Here is an 18,260-nt window from a genome sequence, read left to right on the forward strand (position 1 = left end):
AGTTTCACTTCTTTTCAATAAGGTTTTAAATTCCACCACAGTATTACTCATTATCTTGGTTTTATATGTGAAACACATTTCTCAGATATAAAGAATCCATCCGGACCCTTTGTTTCTTCACTTAATGAGCACTACATTTAGACAACTGGAGAACAAGCAAATAGAGCTAGACCAGTTTCTTACTTAGGCCACAGTCCTCCAATTAGTTTTGCATGAATTAATCTCTGCACTAGTACAAAGCCTCACTGAAGTTAGTAAGGTTTTCTGAGGCTGCTATAAGAACTAGTCCTTATGCTATACTATAAGGACTTGATTATCTGACCCACTACTGTCCAAGCAGCACCAAATGGCCTAAGAGAGAATCAGGGCTTGAGAAGGCTGTTTGAATGAGTAGTGTTGGTAGCGACAGTAAGTTTCTTCTGACATTCCTTGTAAACCTATTGAGCCAAAAATTATTGTGCCTTTCCCCTCCCCCCCCCCCCCCTTTTTTTTTCCCCTAAAGTGTTCTGTGCATAATTACAGGGTTGCCCAGCATTGCAGTTTACAAAAAGAATTTCTGTGATGCGGAAAAAATGTGCCCTGATAGTGTATTCTGGTGAACTGTGTCAATACCCAAATAGTTACTAATTCTTCAGCCTTAATCTTAGTACTGCTATACACCTATATGCAGTCATGCCTGACCCATAAGAACCTTTCTCTGAGTCAGTTTGCCTACTTGTAAAATAGGTATAGGAGTAGCTGTTTCACAGATGCTTCAGAAAATTAGTTGTGTTCACACAGTGATCTTGGCAGCACAATAGGAATTTGAGCAAACCATTTCCTCATTGTAGTGAGTGATAATGAAAGCAGAAGAGCTTGATTTTACCAATCTTTACCAAGCTTTATTATCGGCTCTGAGCTTAAATACCTAGATATGGAGCATTAGATCCTGTCCAACAAGCTTTTAGCAACAAAAATTATGAACCTGAAACAGGAAAATGGAACTTGGCAAGGTAGCTTTGACTTCTTCAAATTCACTTCTCAGAAACAACATTAACGGGTTTTAAACAGTGAGATAACAGTATACAGTGATCATGTAAAGATAGACACAATGATGAAGTATCAAAATAAAACTGGGAAGTAAGACCTGGTAGGAGGTACTAAACCTTTGGAAGGTGTGCAGTATTTTAACATCCATCTTGTGTGTGGTAAGAGTTGTAGTGCTTAGCACCCTTCGTGATCAAGACTGAGAAGGTTAAATACTGTAGGTGGCCTTTCTCAGAAAAAGTTTCAAGTTTCTGATTAATTCTGAAAACTGTAATGAAACAAAGCCTTGTGTGAAACAAGCTCCCACAACCTGTTTTGCAGGTTTCTGTCTACCCTTTGTAACAGAAAAGAACAACTATAATCAACGCTATCAGACCCTGACTTCTCAAATGGTAAATGGTGTACCATCCCTGCACTGCAGGGAAGAGTAGATTTCTTGACGGAATTTTTTGGGTTTTTTATGGCCAGAAATCACTAGTGCTTGTTTAAGCTAAGGAGCTGAATTCTATACATTTGTATAGTTGTATGACAGAGCCATATTGCTGAATAACTTATGTAGTTCATAATGAAGAAATCAATCAGATTAGACCTATAAAAAGATTTTTGAGGTGTTCTTGTCAGTGATATAGTAAAATTTATGGAAAACCTGATTTGCAGATAATCATGATAACAACCAGAGCAGTCCCTGAACTAAACACACCTACACACAGGTTTAGAACACCATATCAGTGAAAAAAAACAACCAAGCAAAAAGCCCTTAACTGTTAGAAGATGACAGATGCTTTACCAAGATGTAAATGTTCATACAAGAATGTTAGGAAAGCTTAAGTCTACCCTCCTCCTGGGCCTACTCAGAATAAATAGATATAAAAATTTAATAAAGAGATAGGATTGGGTTTTTTTTCACTACTTCAAATAATTCATAATCTTAAGAGAATAAAGAGAATAAAGAAGCTCCTAATTGGCACGATGTTTTTAAATGAACAATAGCAGCAATTTTGTTAAATCAGTGATGTCTCAGTTTTTTAAAATGAATCTGTATGAGCTTCTGGCCTATATCTTATTTCAGAAACACAGGAATTAAGGCCATTTCATTATTTGGAAGTAATGTTTTTTAAAATATCCATGTTTTTGGTTGTATTTTCATACAGAAAGTAAAAAAAACCAGCAGTTTTACTTTTTAACTGATCAAAAATCACTCAAGCATATTTGAAGGGGAAATTAATAGGTGGTATATTAATGACAGTCCAAGAGCTGCCTTTTCCATGTTAGTGCTTGCCAGTTCAAACAGAACACACCAATAAGGTTTACATACACGTCTGCTTTTTACTAGTAAATCTTCAAAACACTGTTAAACGCAGTTTATATCAATATTCTTTTCTTTAATAGATGAGGTACGGACTTCGTCTTTTCCACCAGGAAATAGAAAACTTCATAGTAACTGGAAAAGAATACCTTAAACGAGGTTAGAATGGTGTGCTAAAGTAACAGCTGTTAATAGCGCTCTCTCAGAAAACGTTGTAACCAGCAAGTAAATAACATTTTGTTCTGTAACAGAAGTTGGACTAGAGCCAGTAAGAGAAACAGGCTCCTACCAGTTTAATAGAACATTGTATATTTTTGTTAGCTGCACAGCCATTTTGCTCTTACGTTCCTGCAGAGCTCTAGAATGAGTGGTGCTGTTCTTTGGGTCATTCATGTCTGCTTAATTTAAAATTTTGTTCTGACACCTTTACTTCCAAGAACCAGTTTCAGATAAGGCCGCAACTGTATTTACTTGGGACAAACAGGTAAATAACTCCTCTAGTGATAAGAAATACTTCAAGTTGCCGACAAAATCACAAACACTTTTTTTGCTTGCCACAAGAACCACAGACTCACCAATTCCCTTGTATGCTTTTGATTTTCATCTTTTTCTCTCTGTAACTTCATATTGAACCTTTCCCGCACCCTCACCCACCTTGTGTATCACCCACTTCTTCCTTACTTTCTGGTTTTCCTTATGCAGGTAGGGCAGTATGTTCCCTTTGAAGCCGTTTTGTCTAACCTAAATATTCAATACCTAAGTACTATGGCAGACTTTTTTTTTTCCTTTCTTTTTTTTTTTTTTTTTTTGTGTGTGCCTTTTGTTTGTTTGTTACTTTTACTAATTTTATGTTTAAAATTGTATCATATTATGCTAATTATTTAGTAGCTAACTAATTACTTTTTTTTCTTTTTACTCCATTTAATTTAGGGCTGCAGCGGAGTTACTACTTCTAAGAATTTGAGAACTACTTCTTGTATTCTATGGTCATCAGTACTGCCTTTGTACTTACTGCTCTTTGACCTTTTTTATCCTAAAGGTGTAAAATTATGACCCTATTTAAAGGTCCTTCACACAAAGTATATTTGATGGAAAACCTAAAGAGCACTTTATGAGTCTCCATTCCAAAAATATCCAAGAAATGCCCTTGGTTCAGGACAAACAGTTGAAGGCTGTTTTGTCCATGTCCTGTGATAGGCAAATAACTAAGGTGAGGAAGGGCACACATGGGCTCAAACTGAGGGGAATAGTACTGAGGAGAGCACCAAATTGCTGTAGCCAGGAAGATACTACAGTTTAAGCTGTTCTTTTTTATAGAATAAAATGGAATGGACTAGAATAGGACAGAGTAGAATAGAATACAGGAAAGTTGGAAGGGACCTACAACTATCATCAAGTCAATGGCCTGAGCACTTCAGGGCTGACTAAATGTTGAAGCCTGTTATTAAGAGCCTTGTCCAAATGCCCTTTAAGCTCTGACAGGCTTGGGGCATTGACCACCTCTACAGGAAGCCTGTTCCAGTTTTTGACCACCCCCTCTGTAAAGAAATGCTGCCTCATGTCTGGTCTGAACCTGCCCTGATGCAGCTTTGAACCTTTCCCACGTGTCCTGTCACTGGATCCCCAAGGAGAAGAGCTCAGCACCTCCATCTCCACATTCTCACTTCAGGAAGCTGTAGAGAGAAATGAGGTCCCCCCTCAGACTCCTTTTCTCTAAACTAGACTCACCCAGATTCCTTACTTGTACTTGTGAGATACTGAGATGAGTTCATATGGGAGCTAAACCAGGGAGGAACTATTTTCATTGGGTCACTTTTCTGCCAGACTAGTTCCCTGCACAGGCTTACTGGTGTGCTAGGTGATGATGGTGCTGCTGCGATGGCAAGGGAGGAAAGCAAGCCTTCGAGGATGGAAATGCGCAGCCAGGGACAGAAGTAGGACTGGTTTAGTCAATCACAGAATCATACCCTTAAGAAATCTTATCAATTACTCTTCCGATGGCAATCCAGAATTCGAGCTAATTGGTAGCTTAAAATTCCTTTAATTGTCTTTTTCTAAGGCAGAGTTTAGAGCTAAAGTTTTCCACATGAACTTTCTTCTCTGTTTCACATCTGAAAAAGACCAAGTATCAGTTGGCTTAATATACTAGCTATTATTCCTCTACAGCTCTCACTTGAGAGAGACCCAGCAGTGAATCTCACCTGTATAGGTGTATATGTTTTCGTGTGATATGTTTCTTCCCTTTCAACTGGATGGTGCCAGTGCTGTAGAGAGCTTTAGGACCTGTGCTGCAAGTAGCTCTTGTAGGTGGCTATATCGAAGTGCGCCATGGGTTAATTTGGACACAAACAGTTATCTCTCCTTTTCTTGAGAGATAACATGAGGGGAATCATGGGAGAAGTACCACAGAAAAACCAGATATCCTAGGTTTGATTGGGATCCAGAACATCCCAATTATATGATTTTTTGTTATATGGGATGATTCTAGCAGCAAAGTAGTATCTTACAACTTATTGACAATTCTCTGGTGAAAAACAATCTGGTTTGTCTGTATATAAAACAGATATCTACTTTGGTCATGATGCACAATACTTATTGTGTACAAGTGGACTACCCATGGTAGCTGTGGATGGTATATACTGTTTTGTGGCAGGCCTGACATCTTCTCATGGTGTTAAAGTCATTACCCACATAATGCAGAGTATATTGTGCATGCATACATGCACCCTAGGGCTCCCCAAGTCTTCCAGACATCGAGCAATTTAACTGAAACTTCTACCCCAATTAAGCTGTGAAAGATCAGAAAATACCAGGCAAAAAAGCCTCCAAGTCCACCTAGACAGAATTCTAAGGCTGTAAAAAGAGACGCATTCAGAGAAAAGCAAATATATAGTTAAGTAATAGTTACATTGATGTCAAAGAATTGTTGCCTGTGTCAGAAGAGAAATCAGTGTGCTGCCTTTGCTTAGATGACACGAGAGTGCCAGGGTGCTCTCAGCTGTACTAAAGAGACACAGAACTACACTGTGCACCGGGAACACCTGTCTCTTGAACCTGAGCCTGAAGATGTGCTTTATCCAGTGAGAGCTATTACTTCCAAAAATCCCAGACCAGACTGCTAACGTCACTGTTCAGTTACAATTTGCAAAGTTCCATAGGCATTTTATAATATTTATGTATTTTATGGACATCTAGAGCTCGATTAACATAGATACATAGGCACATAGTTTGCAGCTCAAAATTAAGACACTCAAAACCTCTACCTACTACTGCCTAACTCTGGAGGTGCCTGAACTATTAAAACACCTTTACAGCTATGGCTGGGCACTTGCACATTGTCTTTAATTGCAGGCGCAGCTCCTCCTTGGATTGGAATGGGGAGTCTGAAGCTGTAGGGAAGAACTGATGTAACTAAGGAATGAGTAAAATCCCAGTTTTATGAGGTACTACGTAAACTGGGATGCTTCTTATATCAAATCTGAGGATATAACAGCATTTGAGTACTACTAAAAAGTTTCTCAAAAAAAATCTCTGAAGTCTGTCCTTTGCTACTTCTTGGCTCCAGTGTTACACCCATAGACTATTTTTTTGCCCTTCTGTCTGTTGTTATTTGGTGCGTTTGCCCTTCGTCCCCAATTAGGAGGTAATTTTCTTCCTTTGAGAACATGTCCAAAAGATTGTTCTCTTTTCATCCAACTAATACTTCTCTGACTTAATTTTTTTTTCTCATTTTCCTCCTATTTTCCTTGTTCTGTTTCAGTATTTATTTCTTGTATTCTATTTCCATTTTGTTATTTTTTATAAGACAAGAAATAGCAGGGCATTTATAGAGGATATGAAATGAAAGTAGTTTTCATTGCTGGCACTGAAGCAGACTGTTCTTTATGGAATGGGGACATTATTCCTGATTTCACCCTCAGACAGAAGACTTTACTGAAAGACAAACTATTCCTAGTTTATGTACTCTTTTTAGTCTCTGAGCTATAGAAAAAATACTTTTTATGCCAAAAAAAACCCCCAAATAATTCCATCAAAATTCAGGAAAACTCTCTTACTATGCATATAAAGAAATCAGACACTCACAATATGTGTCAGATTTTGTTTTGTGAAGTATTATTTAGAATTATTGTACTACTCGGTGCTTTACAAAGTTACTCTGGTAACTGATTGTTTCATGCCTAGGTTTACTTTGCTGCTTCACCTTTTTTGACCAATGTTAAGTTTTTTACTCCCATAAAGAATAGTTCCCAACAGATAAAAAAACTGCTCTCTTAAAGTTTACATAGTTCCTTTCTTGACTTTACATTTCTTTCTTTCTTGTTTTTTTCGCCACTGGAAGCTGACATAGTCCGTAACAGCACTGGATTCTGTGTTTCTCTAATACTGTTCCAGCTGCTCATCCATATTATTTTGTCTTTTCCACAGTACAGAAACAATAAGGAATTGCAGTCAATGAGACGGAGATCCTCCCATGCCAAGAAATTTGTGCAAGTATGTTCTGAAAACAGAGTTCTCTGAAGAACTTCCAACGTATTTTAACAGAAAGCCTGAGATTAGAAGGTTAGACCTTGACAGTTGTCTCTGTTTTGTTTTGTTTTGGTTTTTGTTTTAATTTGTTTTGTTTTGTTTTGTTTTGTTTTTGATTCCACCTTAGAAATACACTACAAAACAGTTCATTGTAAGCTTGGTTTCCTTGATATGCAGTTTTATTCCATCGTTTGTGGGGTGTTCAAATTATGCATTCATATCCCTACGGAGGTAGCCCAACTTTTTGTTCCTACAAAACCACCTGTTAATTTAGCTTATTACTGATAGCCTAAATGTGTAAATGAGATGCTTGCCACTGAGGTTTAAGTATTTTGTTGAATCAAGATATGCCTATGCCAAAACTGTTAGGGTCATGGAACATAACTCACGTGGCAGACTTTGTTAAAAGATTTTAAGGAATCTTTTTATCCAGTATTTTAGTGACACATGCAAACAACCTGGACAGACTGCATTTCCTGTTGTAGAATATAGGACTTTTGCCATATCAGTTGTAAGCATTACTGGAACCTTTTATTTATGCTGCATTTTTCGTTCAGTGAATTCTTTTGATAAGGAAATCAGGCTCAGAACTGAAATTCATGGAATCATGTTGCCATCTTTTTAAAAAGATAGTTACGATGCTTTGTAAGTTGGGCCACTTCATCCCTAAAACTTTAACATGACCTTCCATCTATTTAGTTTGCTGGTCAATGGCCTCTCTCAACACATGAATTTCCAAAAACATTTTATTTCAGGTGATTAAAAAAGAGGTCTCATTCATAACTTCTTGTGAGTTAGCTCATCTGAAGGATAGAGGATTAATTTAGATGTAACCTCCATATGGGTTATGATACCTCTCTTCTCACTGTTAGGTGTTATTCAGAACGGTAGAATTTCCCTATCTTAAAGGTCACAAAAATGGCAAAGGGAAACTGGCACCTGGAACAGTACTTAGTTACATAGTAAGTACTTGAGACCAAATTGTGACCTTCAAAGTCCTTCTAGATAAAAAAAGCTTAGCTCTGAAACTCTATAAAGTTAATGGGCACTTCTCTGTTTGTTTTGGAAGACCCCTCACTTCTCCCTGTTCTTGTTTCTTTTTCTCAGAGTTGCCACGACCTAAACATCTATTTGCCTAATTCCAGGCTGAGTCCTGGGAATCTAGAAGCTCAACATGACTCATGCATGCAGAGAATCACCTGGATTTGGGATGCCCTGTGTTGCTGTTCTTACCCAAAGAATTACTTCACAGCCTGGGGCTCCCTGTTGTAGATGAATATTTCAGCCATTAGGTTGAAACATCATGCCTCCTTTTGTTCTCTTGGCATATATATTTGTCTTTAGAAATCTTGCATTTCCTCCTGCTCGATGACACAACTTTGAAAGGAAAGGTGGAATTACATCCTTCTGTAACTTGTCTTTTGAAAGTAAAAGGAGCAAGCCAGGTCCTCCAGTGCTGCTGAAACCATTCCCAAGGTGGGGGCTCTTGTGCTTCTGGATCTTGACTGGGTGAAAATACCTGGTGTGGTCCTGACTCACTCAGAAAAGAGTGGGAGTAGGAATGCAAACCTGTTTGTTTTTCTCCTGGCAAGTTTTGGGCAGTTATATACTTAGCTTGTGGACATGCAGGTTTACTCTTTCAAGTCTCCTAGCTGCTGCTCATGCATTAAAAAGACACCAGCTCTGAGATGTGGATTCCACACGCAACTTCCTTTGCTTATGTTTTAGGCTTTGAAGGACTAGATTGCACATTCATGTGTGTCCCAAGTAAAAATTATTTAAAAAAACATCAAAATACATGCAGTAGCCTTATCTATGAACTGCCTTTGGTTAGTATTCCCAGGAATTCCCTGATTAATGGTCCTAATATACTCATACAAAGGTAATTTTCTTATTATTATTATTTTTTTTTTTTTAATTTAGTACTCATGAATAGTAAAACCAGAGCATTCACTAGTTTAAAGGACCAACTTATATTTCAGTGTAAATAATGTTTAACACTTCAGCCCCATCTTCTATAGACTTTTTTGAATAAATTAGTTTTCAGTTTTGTCAAGTTACAGTACCTGCTGAGAAGCATGCACACACTTTGTAACTTTAAGGCTGATTTCCATTTATGATCTTCTATCCATGACAGTACAAAATACACACACACATCAAGTTTCAAGGAAGAAAATGCATTTCTTCAATATTCATAATTGAACAAGAATTCAAAAGGTAAACGTAACTGCTGCTAAGAGAAAGGACATGGGAGAACAACCACAAAATATGAGTAACAGTAATATTCGTTATCCTCCTGATTCTCCTGTTACCATTCTGGTTTTCTTTGACTCTTTTCCTGTTTTTAACTGCTTTTCTTTTCACTTTTTTAAAGGTCACTGGACCAATTATTTCCCCCTCTTGTTAAAAAATGCCTTAAAAATCTATCATCAAAATAAATTTCCTTTGTATGGATATATACAAGAAAATCAAGACAGTTTAGGGGACAGCTGAGGAGAAAATAATTATATTTATGCTGAACTCAGAGGCTGTCTCTATCCCAATGCTGTCTTAAAGAACCATAAAACTAATGTGGCTGCATGGATTGTGTTATGCAGTTGGTGGTTCCAGACTATATACTTTTTTAACAAGGCATGAAAAAATTTAAAAGTCAATATCTTTCAGCTGCTGATGTAGAAATTGTTGTTATATTAAAAACTGTCACAACACCTGCATTTATATGCTACTTTTTTGCCAGTCTTATTAACATCCAGACAATCTAGTCTTTTTATTTACCTCTTTTAAATATTGTATCTTTTTGTATACTTTTACAAATGCACTTTATCTAGATTTACATAAAAATAGAAGTATTTTATAAAAATATTTTTTTTCTTCATTACCATAAAGTCCCTGGAAACTTTCAGATACCTGGTTATTTCTAGAATCTGTGAGAAATTTAAGCCACATGGATGAAAGTTTCAGGAATTCATAAACAGCTGAACATGCCGTCTTTGGCTACATCTTCATTGTGGCTAACTAAAACGCTTTCTGGTGCAGGTGACAACTCATTCTAGCTGTACAATAGCTAGGGTGTGCTAGTAAGAATCTAACAATGTTAAACATTTACTCAGTATATGAATCACTGGCACCTAGCTTATGAGTTTGTACTGCTTTGCAGTCACCATAGTGACTATGGTACATGCCTACCGACAAGTGGAAAGGACTGGCAAGAACTAATACTAATTCATTTACTGCTGAAATGTCTTTTTAATTCTCTTTGATGCTCAACACAAAATTTTCTTTGACAGCCTTTGAGATACCCACTAATTCTTCTGTTACATATCTCTTGATAGCATGATTGCAATAGTGTACTAACATTCAGACAATTTTCTTGTAAAATCTCTGAGAAACCATATAAACATCTTACATGTCTCATGCAGTTACTCTCTTGCATTGCACCCAGGACAGCCTTGAAATCTGCTTTGCAAGATGTGGTATTACATAAATGAATTTAAATTAAATTTCTAGAGAGACTTTCGAGAATCTCATCTTCCTTTTTACAAGCTGTATGAAGAGTTTAGTGAATGCGTGTTTCTCTGGATTGTTTTATGACCACTCAGGCATACTACTTTTGAGCACCACTTTGCAGTTCCACTGATTTGATAATTCAGAGGAAATATGAAGGTAATAAGCCTATATATAGCACATTTTTTTACCTTTACGATGCATGTATACACAGCTGCTGTCTCTAGAATGCACAATTGTGATTTGCAAAGTAGCCAAGTTTATTGTTCTTACTCTGTGCCACGAATGGCAGTCCAACAACCAGTGCTGTTTCATTTCAGTAGTACCGGAGTGCACAGTAAGAAATTAAGATAGTGACAATAAATTAACAACATTTTATTTTTGAAGTAACTGCTGAAAGAGCATATTGTTTGTATTTCACAATGCGACTTTTATTACTGGCTACTCAGTAGCAGAATTAAATTTCTTTGTATTTCTATACTTTTTCTCCCTTTTGAAAAGGATCATCTCTTTTGAGTGTTTAAGTTAGTGTTGCTCTGGCTCGTACAGTGCCTATTTATGTTTTGTTTGTTTGGTTTCTTGTGTGGTTTTTTTTTTTTTTTTTGTTTTCTTTGTTTGTTTATTTTCTTTCCAAAATAATAACTATTTATTAACTTCAAAAGAATTGAGGTTTTGCTCAGTAGTTTTTTCAGAATATTACTTAGTAAGGTTTTGTCACTCAGTGAGAAAGCAATTGTGCTGGGCAGGTTCTTTAAGAGAGCATTGGGACAGAGGAAGCCTCTGAATTCAGCATAAGTCGAATTAATTTTTCCTCAGCTGTTCACAAACTACCCTGGTTTTCTTGTATATATATTAATTTGTTGTCTGGTGTCACATTTCTCTCTTTAACTATTCCCTCACCTAGGACTCACCTCTTACAGCTGTTTGTCCTGTAGTGATCGATAGGTCCTTGCTTTGTTCTCATGCAAATTTTACCAAGGCTGCCTTAGGCACTGTCATCTTGTTCATTGTCAGCGTGTGATGGGGTCAAACACCCTTCTCTGGGTATGTCAGCTTCAGCCTTCTGTGAATACAGAGGGCCTACCAGTAGCAGAAAAGATGTCACTTCAACACACAAGAGTAGGTGTTATCCAGGATTCTCTCTACCTGTGTATTACAGACTTGTGCCTCTTAGGACTCCTTTTAAACTAATGTTCAGAGCAGAAGTGTGTTGAGATAAGAGAATCTGCTACTCTGCACAGCTTTTCACTGTTCAAACATTTTTGGGGTTTTGTGTGGTTTTTATGTTCCTTATAATGAAGGATCATCTGCAGGCTTTATTCAACTCTTTGCTTTTTTAGGGGATGTAGGGACATTGGCCATACCTTCATATCTCCTGTCTTCTTTCTGTACTTCTAACAAGTTTGTTTTTTTTTTTTGTAAAGATGTTGGAAAGTTTTGGAATCTTATATATGGTGCGTGCTGTTGTAAAACAGATGTTGTATGGGCCTGTCTACGTTTCACATCTATTGCCTGCAATTACAGAAGATTTGGTTCCATGACACAACCAGTCTTGTGCTCCCTTCGGTGGTCAGGTAGCCACAAATCAGAACTGGATCCATCTCCATCCCCCTTTAATGTCCCAGGGGATAGCTGCAGCAGATAGCTTCAGCACTGTAAAGGGGATTTTAACTAATGATTTGCAGCTATAATGGTTTTATATATATGCAGAAACTTATTTTCATAGTACTTGCTCCACAACCTTCCTCTACTTCACTGACCCCCTCAATTAAAAGCGTATTTCTCTGTGAACAGCTTCTCAGGATGTCTGCTTAGCAGCTCTGTGTGTCTCAATCTTTCCTTCCGTACAAGTTGAGAATCCACAGGAGATTCCTTGGCATTTAGGAGCCCTGCCAGAGTAAAGTCTGGGCTCCTGTGGCATTTTTGGAAAATGGGAGGTAAGTAGCAGAGAATCAAGACCATCTACTGAAGGAAGAGGATCTGAAAGGAAGGCATTTTGAGGGCAGGATGATGGAGCTAAGTAGCGTGGGAGAGGGGGCACTGCCTGAGATTTTGCCAGTAATTTGGCTAGCACTTCAAAGTTCTTAAGACTTCCTGCAGATTTTGCATGAACCACCACGACCTCTAGCCTACCTTAAATTGTTCCTGGTCATCATGACACACTGAATTTACCAGTGGTCAGCTTTTCAAATTCACCTCACATAATTGTTCTCATTTATTGGCTCTTGCCAAGATCCAGTGCAAAGAACTTGTTTAATATTTCTTGGTGTACTAGAAGAATCTGAAAAACTGCATCACAACTCACTGGCCATGCTTTTCTCAAAGTTTGTCAGAGGGCTTAACAACAGTTCAAATTTCGCTAAAAACAGCAACAAGAATGATAATGATGATGTGCTAGACAGATCCTACCTATGCAGAATGTGAAGTCAGAAGGATGTTTCGAGGGGTTTCTGGGAAATGGAGAACAGTGCTAAGTAATTATCAACATGAATTATAACTTCATCATTAGGTTTTTAAAGATTAATTCAACTTGTATGATAGTAGCTAATGAATTTAGGTTAGAATTCAGTTCAGAATCAGAGTAACAGCAGAAGTTATGGTGTCTGTATTTCTCCTTGTTATATGAGTGCCAGAAAATCTCTACTCTGCAAAGTATCAGTATACAACACAAACAAATGCATGTTGCAGCTATTCACTTCAAAATAAAATGCATGTTTAGACAGACATAAACTCAAGTGCCTTTTATGAACTACAGTCCTGAAACTGGATTAAGACATATGATCCTATCCACTTAACCTCTACCAGCACCCATCCTGCTCAGCAAGGAAAATGGAAATGCTCTATTAAATAGGCTTTTTCATGTCAGTCCCTTAACAAAAGAGGCCTGAAACAAATGTTTCTGAAGAAATGCTGCTCCCTTTAAAGCTAAAACTTTGTGTTTCCTGAGTTCAGTCTTTATGAAAATTGCTGTTGTGTCAGCCCTAAAAACTGATGTCATCTGTCTGTTTAGATTACAGAGACCATGAAGACTCAATTCTTGTAAATGATTCAACCCTGGCCTGAGTATAGTTTGGTTTCCCCCTACACTCACATCCAAGCATCTCTGATGAGACAGCCAGCAGTGCTAATTAGTGGGTTAATTTCACAATGTTGATTACTGTCTGCTAGAAAAGGGATTAAGCCCACCATCTGATTTTCCACAGATCACAAAACAACTGAGAGATTATAACAATTTAGTCTTTGCCAAACTGGACAGATGGAGTTCAACCAGTGAGTTTTTTCCAAACTCTGACCAACTGTTCCCTCCTTCTGAATTTCCCCACAACAGCACAAAACTCTCAAAAATACCTAGTCTTACCTTTTATGAGCTGTGATCTCACTGTTCTAATCATACATATGTACTGTACAGTTACACCACAAATAAGGAATCTGAGAAAACTTTGGAGTATTCAATCATTGTAATGTGAAGACTTTTTTCCATGTGTTAGGCCAGATATGTTCTATAGGTTCATACATGGAATTGGAGCAGCTGGCAGCTGCACATTTTCATTAGTTCTCCAACTTGTGTTCCAGCCTTACTGGTTGCTGTAGGTGGTAGTGGAGCTGTGGGCAGACATTTGTCCCCAGTCGTCTAAAGCTAATTGGAACTTGCAATAACAGTAAAAACACTTGTCCAACGCACATGCCTGTTCTCACATTGCCAAATTTATAGGAGTCACAGTGGAGGTAGACGACAGCGAAAAAATTGCAAGAGCACGTGGGTCTTGTGCAGTATAGACAGGAGACAATCTAAGAATTGCATTCCTTTGAGGCTGGATAGTGTTTCAAAATCTGCTTCATCTGTTCTGCCTTTCCTGACCATTGTAGATAAAATCCCCTAATTTTTTATCCCTGATATTAATGGGGTTTTTGCGTTGAACACGTACATATTTAGGAATTAAAAGTACTTGTGATCAAATACTGTTGATAAATATGAGAGGTTGGCATTTCTGTTATAGCAACAAAGTATTTTTTTAATCAATATGTGAATTAATATAATTGTCTAATTTTCTCCCAGAAAAAGACCATCAGACCTGAAATTAATGTAAAATAACCCTGCAGATGTGGTATCAAGCAACAATAATGGTAAAGCCCTAAGATATGAATTCCTAAAAAAGCTGTAGAAAAATAGCATGATGATTTATATGGAATAGCATGATCAAGGACATTAGGGCCTACACAGGTGTAGGATATGCACCCTTATTTTTAAGTGTTAACATTCAGATTTTAATGAGCAGATTTGCAGTTTTTTATTTTCTAATTAATTTAAAATATAAATTAAAGTAGTTCAGTAAAGACATACTGTTCCTGCTCATGCTCTAAAGAATGATATTTCATTAAACATACGGTGTCATTTAGAAAAGCTGTAGTTAAAGGAAAATTACCAAAAGTGAACACTTAAACATATAAAGGCAAATTTATTTTAAAAATTGTATGTTTTTCTCAGAAGATTCACTTTCTAATGTAAATTCAAAATGTGTAGCAGTATTTTAAATTTGCATTTTGGTGCATTCCAAATCAAAATGCTGTTTGATGTTCTGGATTCCTCTCCATATACTCTAAAAAGGCATGTAGTCAGGTGTTATCTTGTGGTCATTTGAATAAGTAACATTGCTATTGTTGCCCCAATTCCATCTGAAAGATGCAGGTGTAAGATTGTGAGTGACTGAGAGAGTGTAAGCTTGTACTTAAGTTTGATTGTTTTGCATTTATCAAGGGAAAACTGGAAAGACTGAGGCTCTAATATATACGTTTGCCTAGAAATTTCACTTCATTCATTGTGGACTTCTAATTGTCATAGCAAGGTGGGGTTTTGTTTTTTGTTTGTTTATTTGTTTTTAATACGTGTGTATATATAGATCAGGTAAATAAAAGTTACATCCTGAACATTTTGCTGCAACTGGCTTTGGTAGAAAAAGTTTTCACTGAAAGAATTCAATTCAGTTTTTTATCTGACTCTTTAAGAGGAGTTGAATTTCTTCATTAAAATGATCCTTTACACTAGAATAATTTAAATGCGTCTTCCCTAAACTTCAACATGCAGCTGTCAAAGCCAAAAATCTCCAAGCCAGAACATTCTTATCACTGCAGAAGAATTTGGGATCTCATTTGTAATGCAAATCGCCCAGGCAAATTGTCATTGTCAAATGCACTGGAGATCCTATTGAACAAATTACTCACCAAGAATCACAGCAACAACGGTGAAGAGCACAAAGGCATTCCTCAATAAATAACTTTTAACATCATCCTTTGTTATGCTCTGCACTTTTTTTTTTGCCAAAAGTGTACGTTTCCGGACTCCTTGTTGAATGCGTTCCATCCTACTTCCAGTTTTTGGATCTTCTCCGTTACCTTTAGTCATCTATTTTGCAGGTTTTCTTTTACAATTAACTTCTGTCAATATCCCCTCTGAAAAGTGGAAGACTCTTCGCTGTGGGAGGTGCTGGTGAAACCTGCAAGACAAAAAATTTCAAATATTGCAATAAGATTTTAAAGAAATGACTAGCCATATGTTTACATGGAAGCAAATATTCTTCGTGTTTCAGTAAAACTTGTATTATTTGTAGGATCCAAGTTGTTAATTGCAGTTTTTGATACATCACATCAATGACTGCTAAAGAATTCTTTGCGGTGGGAATTATATGAACTGATCAGATATGTGTCCTGTGTCTGCAGAAATTAACCTGAGTTGCTGTCATGCTGTAAAACCCATGAATAACTTTCTTTTTTTTCAGTTGTTAGATATATACTAATGTAAAATTAGGAAAATTTGTGAAAGCCTAAGGTGCTATAATGTATAAAACTGTCAGGCTTCTTTTTTATCTGTTTAGCAGGCCCATATTATCTGAAAAAAAAATCTAGCTCACCTTCACTTTTACCACTGAAGAGAAATATTTTGCTTGAACTGGTACATTTGAAATGTTCTGCATTTCAGATGTTTTTAAATGGTTCAATGCATTGGCTGAATTACTCTTTTTCACATGGCAAACCACAGCAGGAATAGTTTATTTATCCCCCAACTGATATTTAGAAGATATGCCTTTGACAGTTTTATGTTGATAACATTCATCTTTGAAGTGTATAAACTATTCAGAGCACATCTGTAAAACATCAGAAGTTATATCCCACTTAGCTTGTCACTTCAGACTGTAATACAAGTTCACATTGCAAAATAATGCTTAGCTTGGCCTGGCAGCAATTATGGGGATATAATCTGATTTTAAGAAATCACACACTGCCTCAAACTTAAAATGTTTTAATGTTAAAAATCCTTCATTAAGTCAACATTTTTCCTTTTAAGATGAATTTTTTTTTTGGTGGCTGCTTGGTATTAATTTATTTGATAATGGAGCCTGCACATGGGTATTCTCTGAAAATTCAGTTTTCTGAAGTCTTAGTTAATACACAGGCATGTTTTTATGAAGAAATGAGAAATTAATAAATGGACAGTTAGTTGCTTCAACTGAAATCTCTCTCCATCTACATATATTTACAGTCCAACTCCCTTAATCTAGTTCCTAGATACCTTTTTAAAGAAAGCACTTAGAATATAAATTCACAGGGTTTTCAAACAGCATGTTTCAGAGGAGATGCCATGTTGTAACAAATTCCTTTGATGGGATTTGATCACTGCTTCTACCATATGTTTCAAGATTGACACTCCAGTGCAATATTCTCTCAGAATTTTAACAAAATGCTATATGCTTTGTTTCTTTACAAAATGGAAACATTCTGAGACTGAGCTAGATATTTAAATTAGTAAGTATTCTATCTTGGACATGATTACTGTGTGCATGCAGGATTTTTTTCAAAACAATTAATTTTGGAAAAAAAAAAAAAGAAAAAACAACAGCACCGTTCACAGTGGTTTTTCTTTCCAAGATGATTAGTGCAGCGAATCTGGCCGTTATGACTTACATTGAGATCAAGAAAAGAGAAGGGTACAGCTAAAAGGATCATTACATTAAGTAACATACAAAGGCAGAGAGTGAAAAATTCAGACTTCTTATTAAAAATCCACCAAACGAAACGATCGGCTCACCTTTTCAGATCTTCAGTGCCCTAAGAACACGGTGGTGATAGATCGGGTGGGGGTTTTCCCAGCTAATAAAACGGAGCTGCACAGCTGAGCGAGCGGGAGAGAGAAAACTGACAATCCGCATGTGCTCCGGAATACAGCAACTTACTATGGCAGTAACTTAAGGAAAGGGGAGGAGACTGTCAACCCCGCTCTGAAAAAAACAGAAACACATCAGAAGAGAGGGGAAAGCTGAGCTGCTGGAATATTGACTAGTCTTGGCACAGTGAAAGCTGGGTCACTTTCTTTGTTTTTCCTTTTAGACCACTTTCACGCTCTGTCAGTTCAACTTCGTTAGAAATGCAAAATCAGAACTCAGGCAGAATTTAAAGATACACACACACACAGAGCAGGGAAGGCTGGGGCACTTCTTCATTACATTCTCCAGACTGGAAATCTGAAAAGCCTAAACATAATTGCATAACACTATCCCTGTGCTTTTTAAAATACGTGGTAAAATATGTAAACCATGTTAGTTTCTTCTACCAAGAGGGTGTGAGGCCATCACTTATTTTCTATTTCTTAAAGACAGTTACTCATGATCTACTCTTCCCAGGGTGGGGAACTACACATATCTTTCAGAAGCAACTGGAGCATTATCAAGAATAGAGAAAAACATAATGAGCTGTAATTCTTTGCATGTTTCTTGTAGATATTCAAAACACATGATGAGACTTGCCTCTTGTTTAGCAATTTAAGTTCACTGGTACTAAGCCCCATTCAGCCTGTTTCAATAGCATGGAATGAATGATGAAGGGAAAAGCATGAAACATCCACTTT

At 37.0% G+C, this 18,260-nt stretch overlaps 1 protein-coding gene across 1 annotated transcript in view; it reads right to left on the reverse strand.

The window, feature by feature from the left end:
- SLC1A3 (solute carrier family 1 member 3) overlaps nucleotides 1-17,656 on the reverse strand; it is a 65,374-nt gene extending 47,718 nt beyond the window's left edge. The window contains exons 1-2 of the mRNA XM_065860926.2: nucleotides 17,445-17,656; nucleotides 15,584-15,855 (exon numbers count right to left, since the gene is read on the reverse strand). Of these exons, the coding sequence (XP_065716998.1) occupies nucleotides 15,584-15,764 (181 nt within the window). The 5' untranslated portion in view covers nucleotides 15,765-15,855; nucleotides 17,445-17,656. The remainder of the gene's footprint in view (nucleotides 1-15,583; nucleotides 15,856-17,444) is intronic.
- Between the last annotated feature and the right edge of the window lie 604 nt (nucleotides 17,657-18,260).

Source organism: Patagioenas fasciata, chromosome Z (genome assembly GCF_037038585.1).
Source record: "Patagioenas fasciata isolate bPatFas1 chromosome Z, bPatFas1.hap1, whole genome shotgun sequence".
Taxonomy (NCBI): Eukaryota; Metazoa; Chordata; class Aves; order Columbiformes; family Columbidae; genus Patagioenas; species Patagioenas fasciata.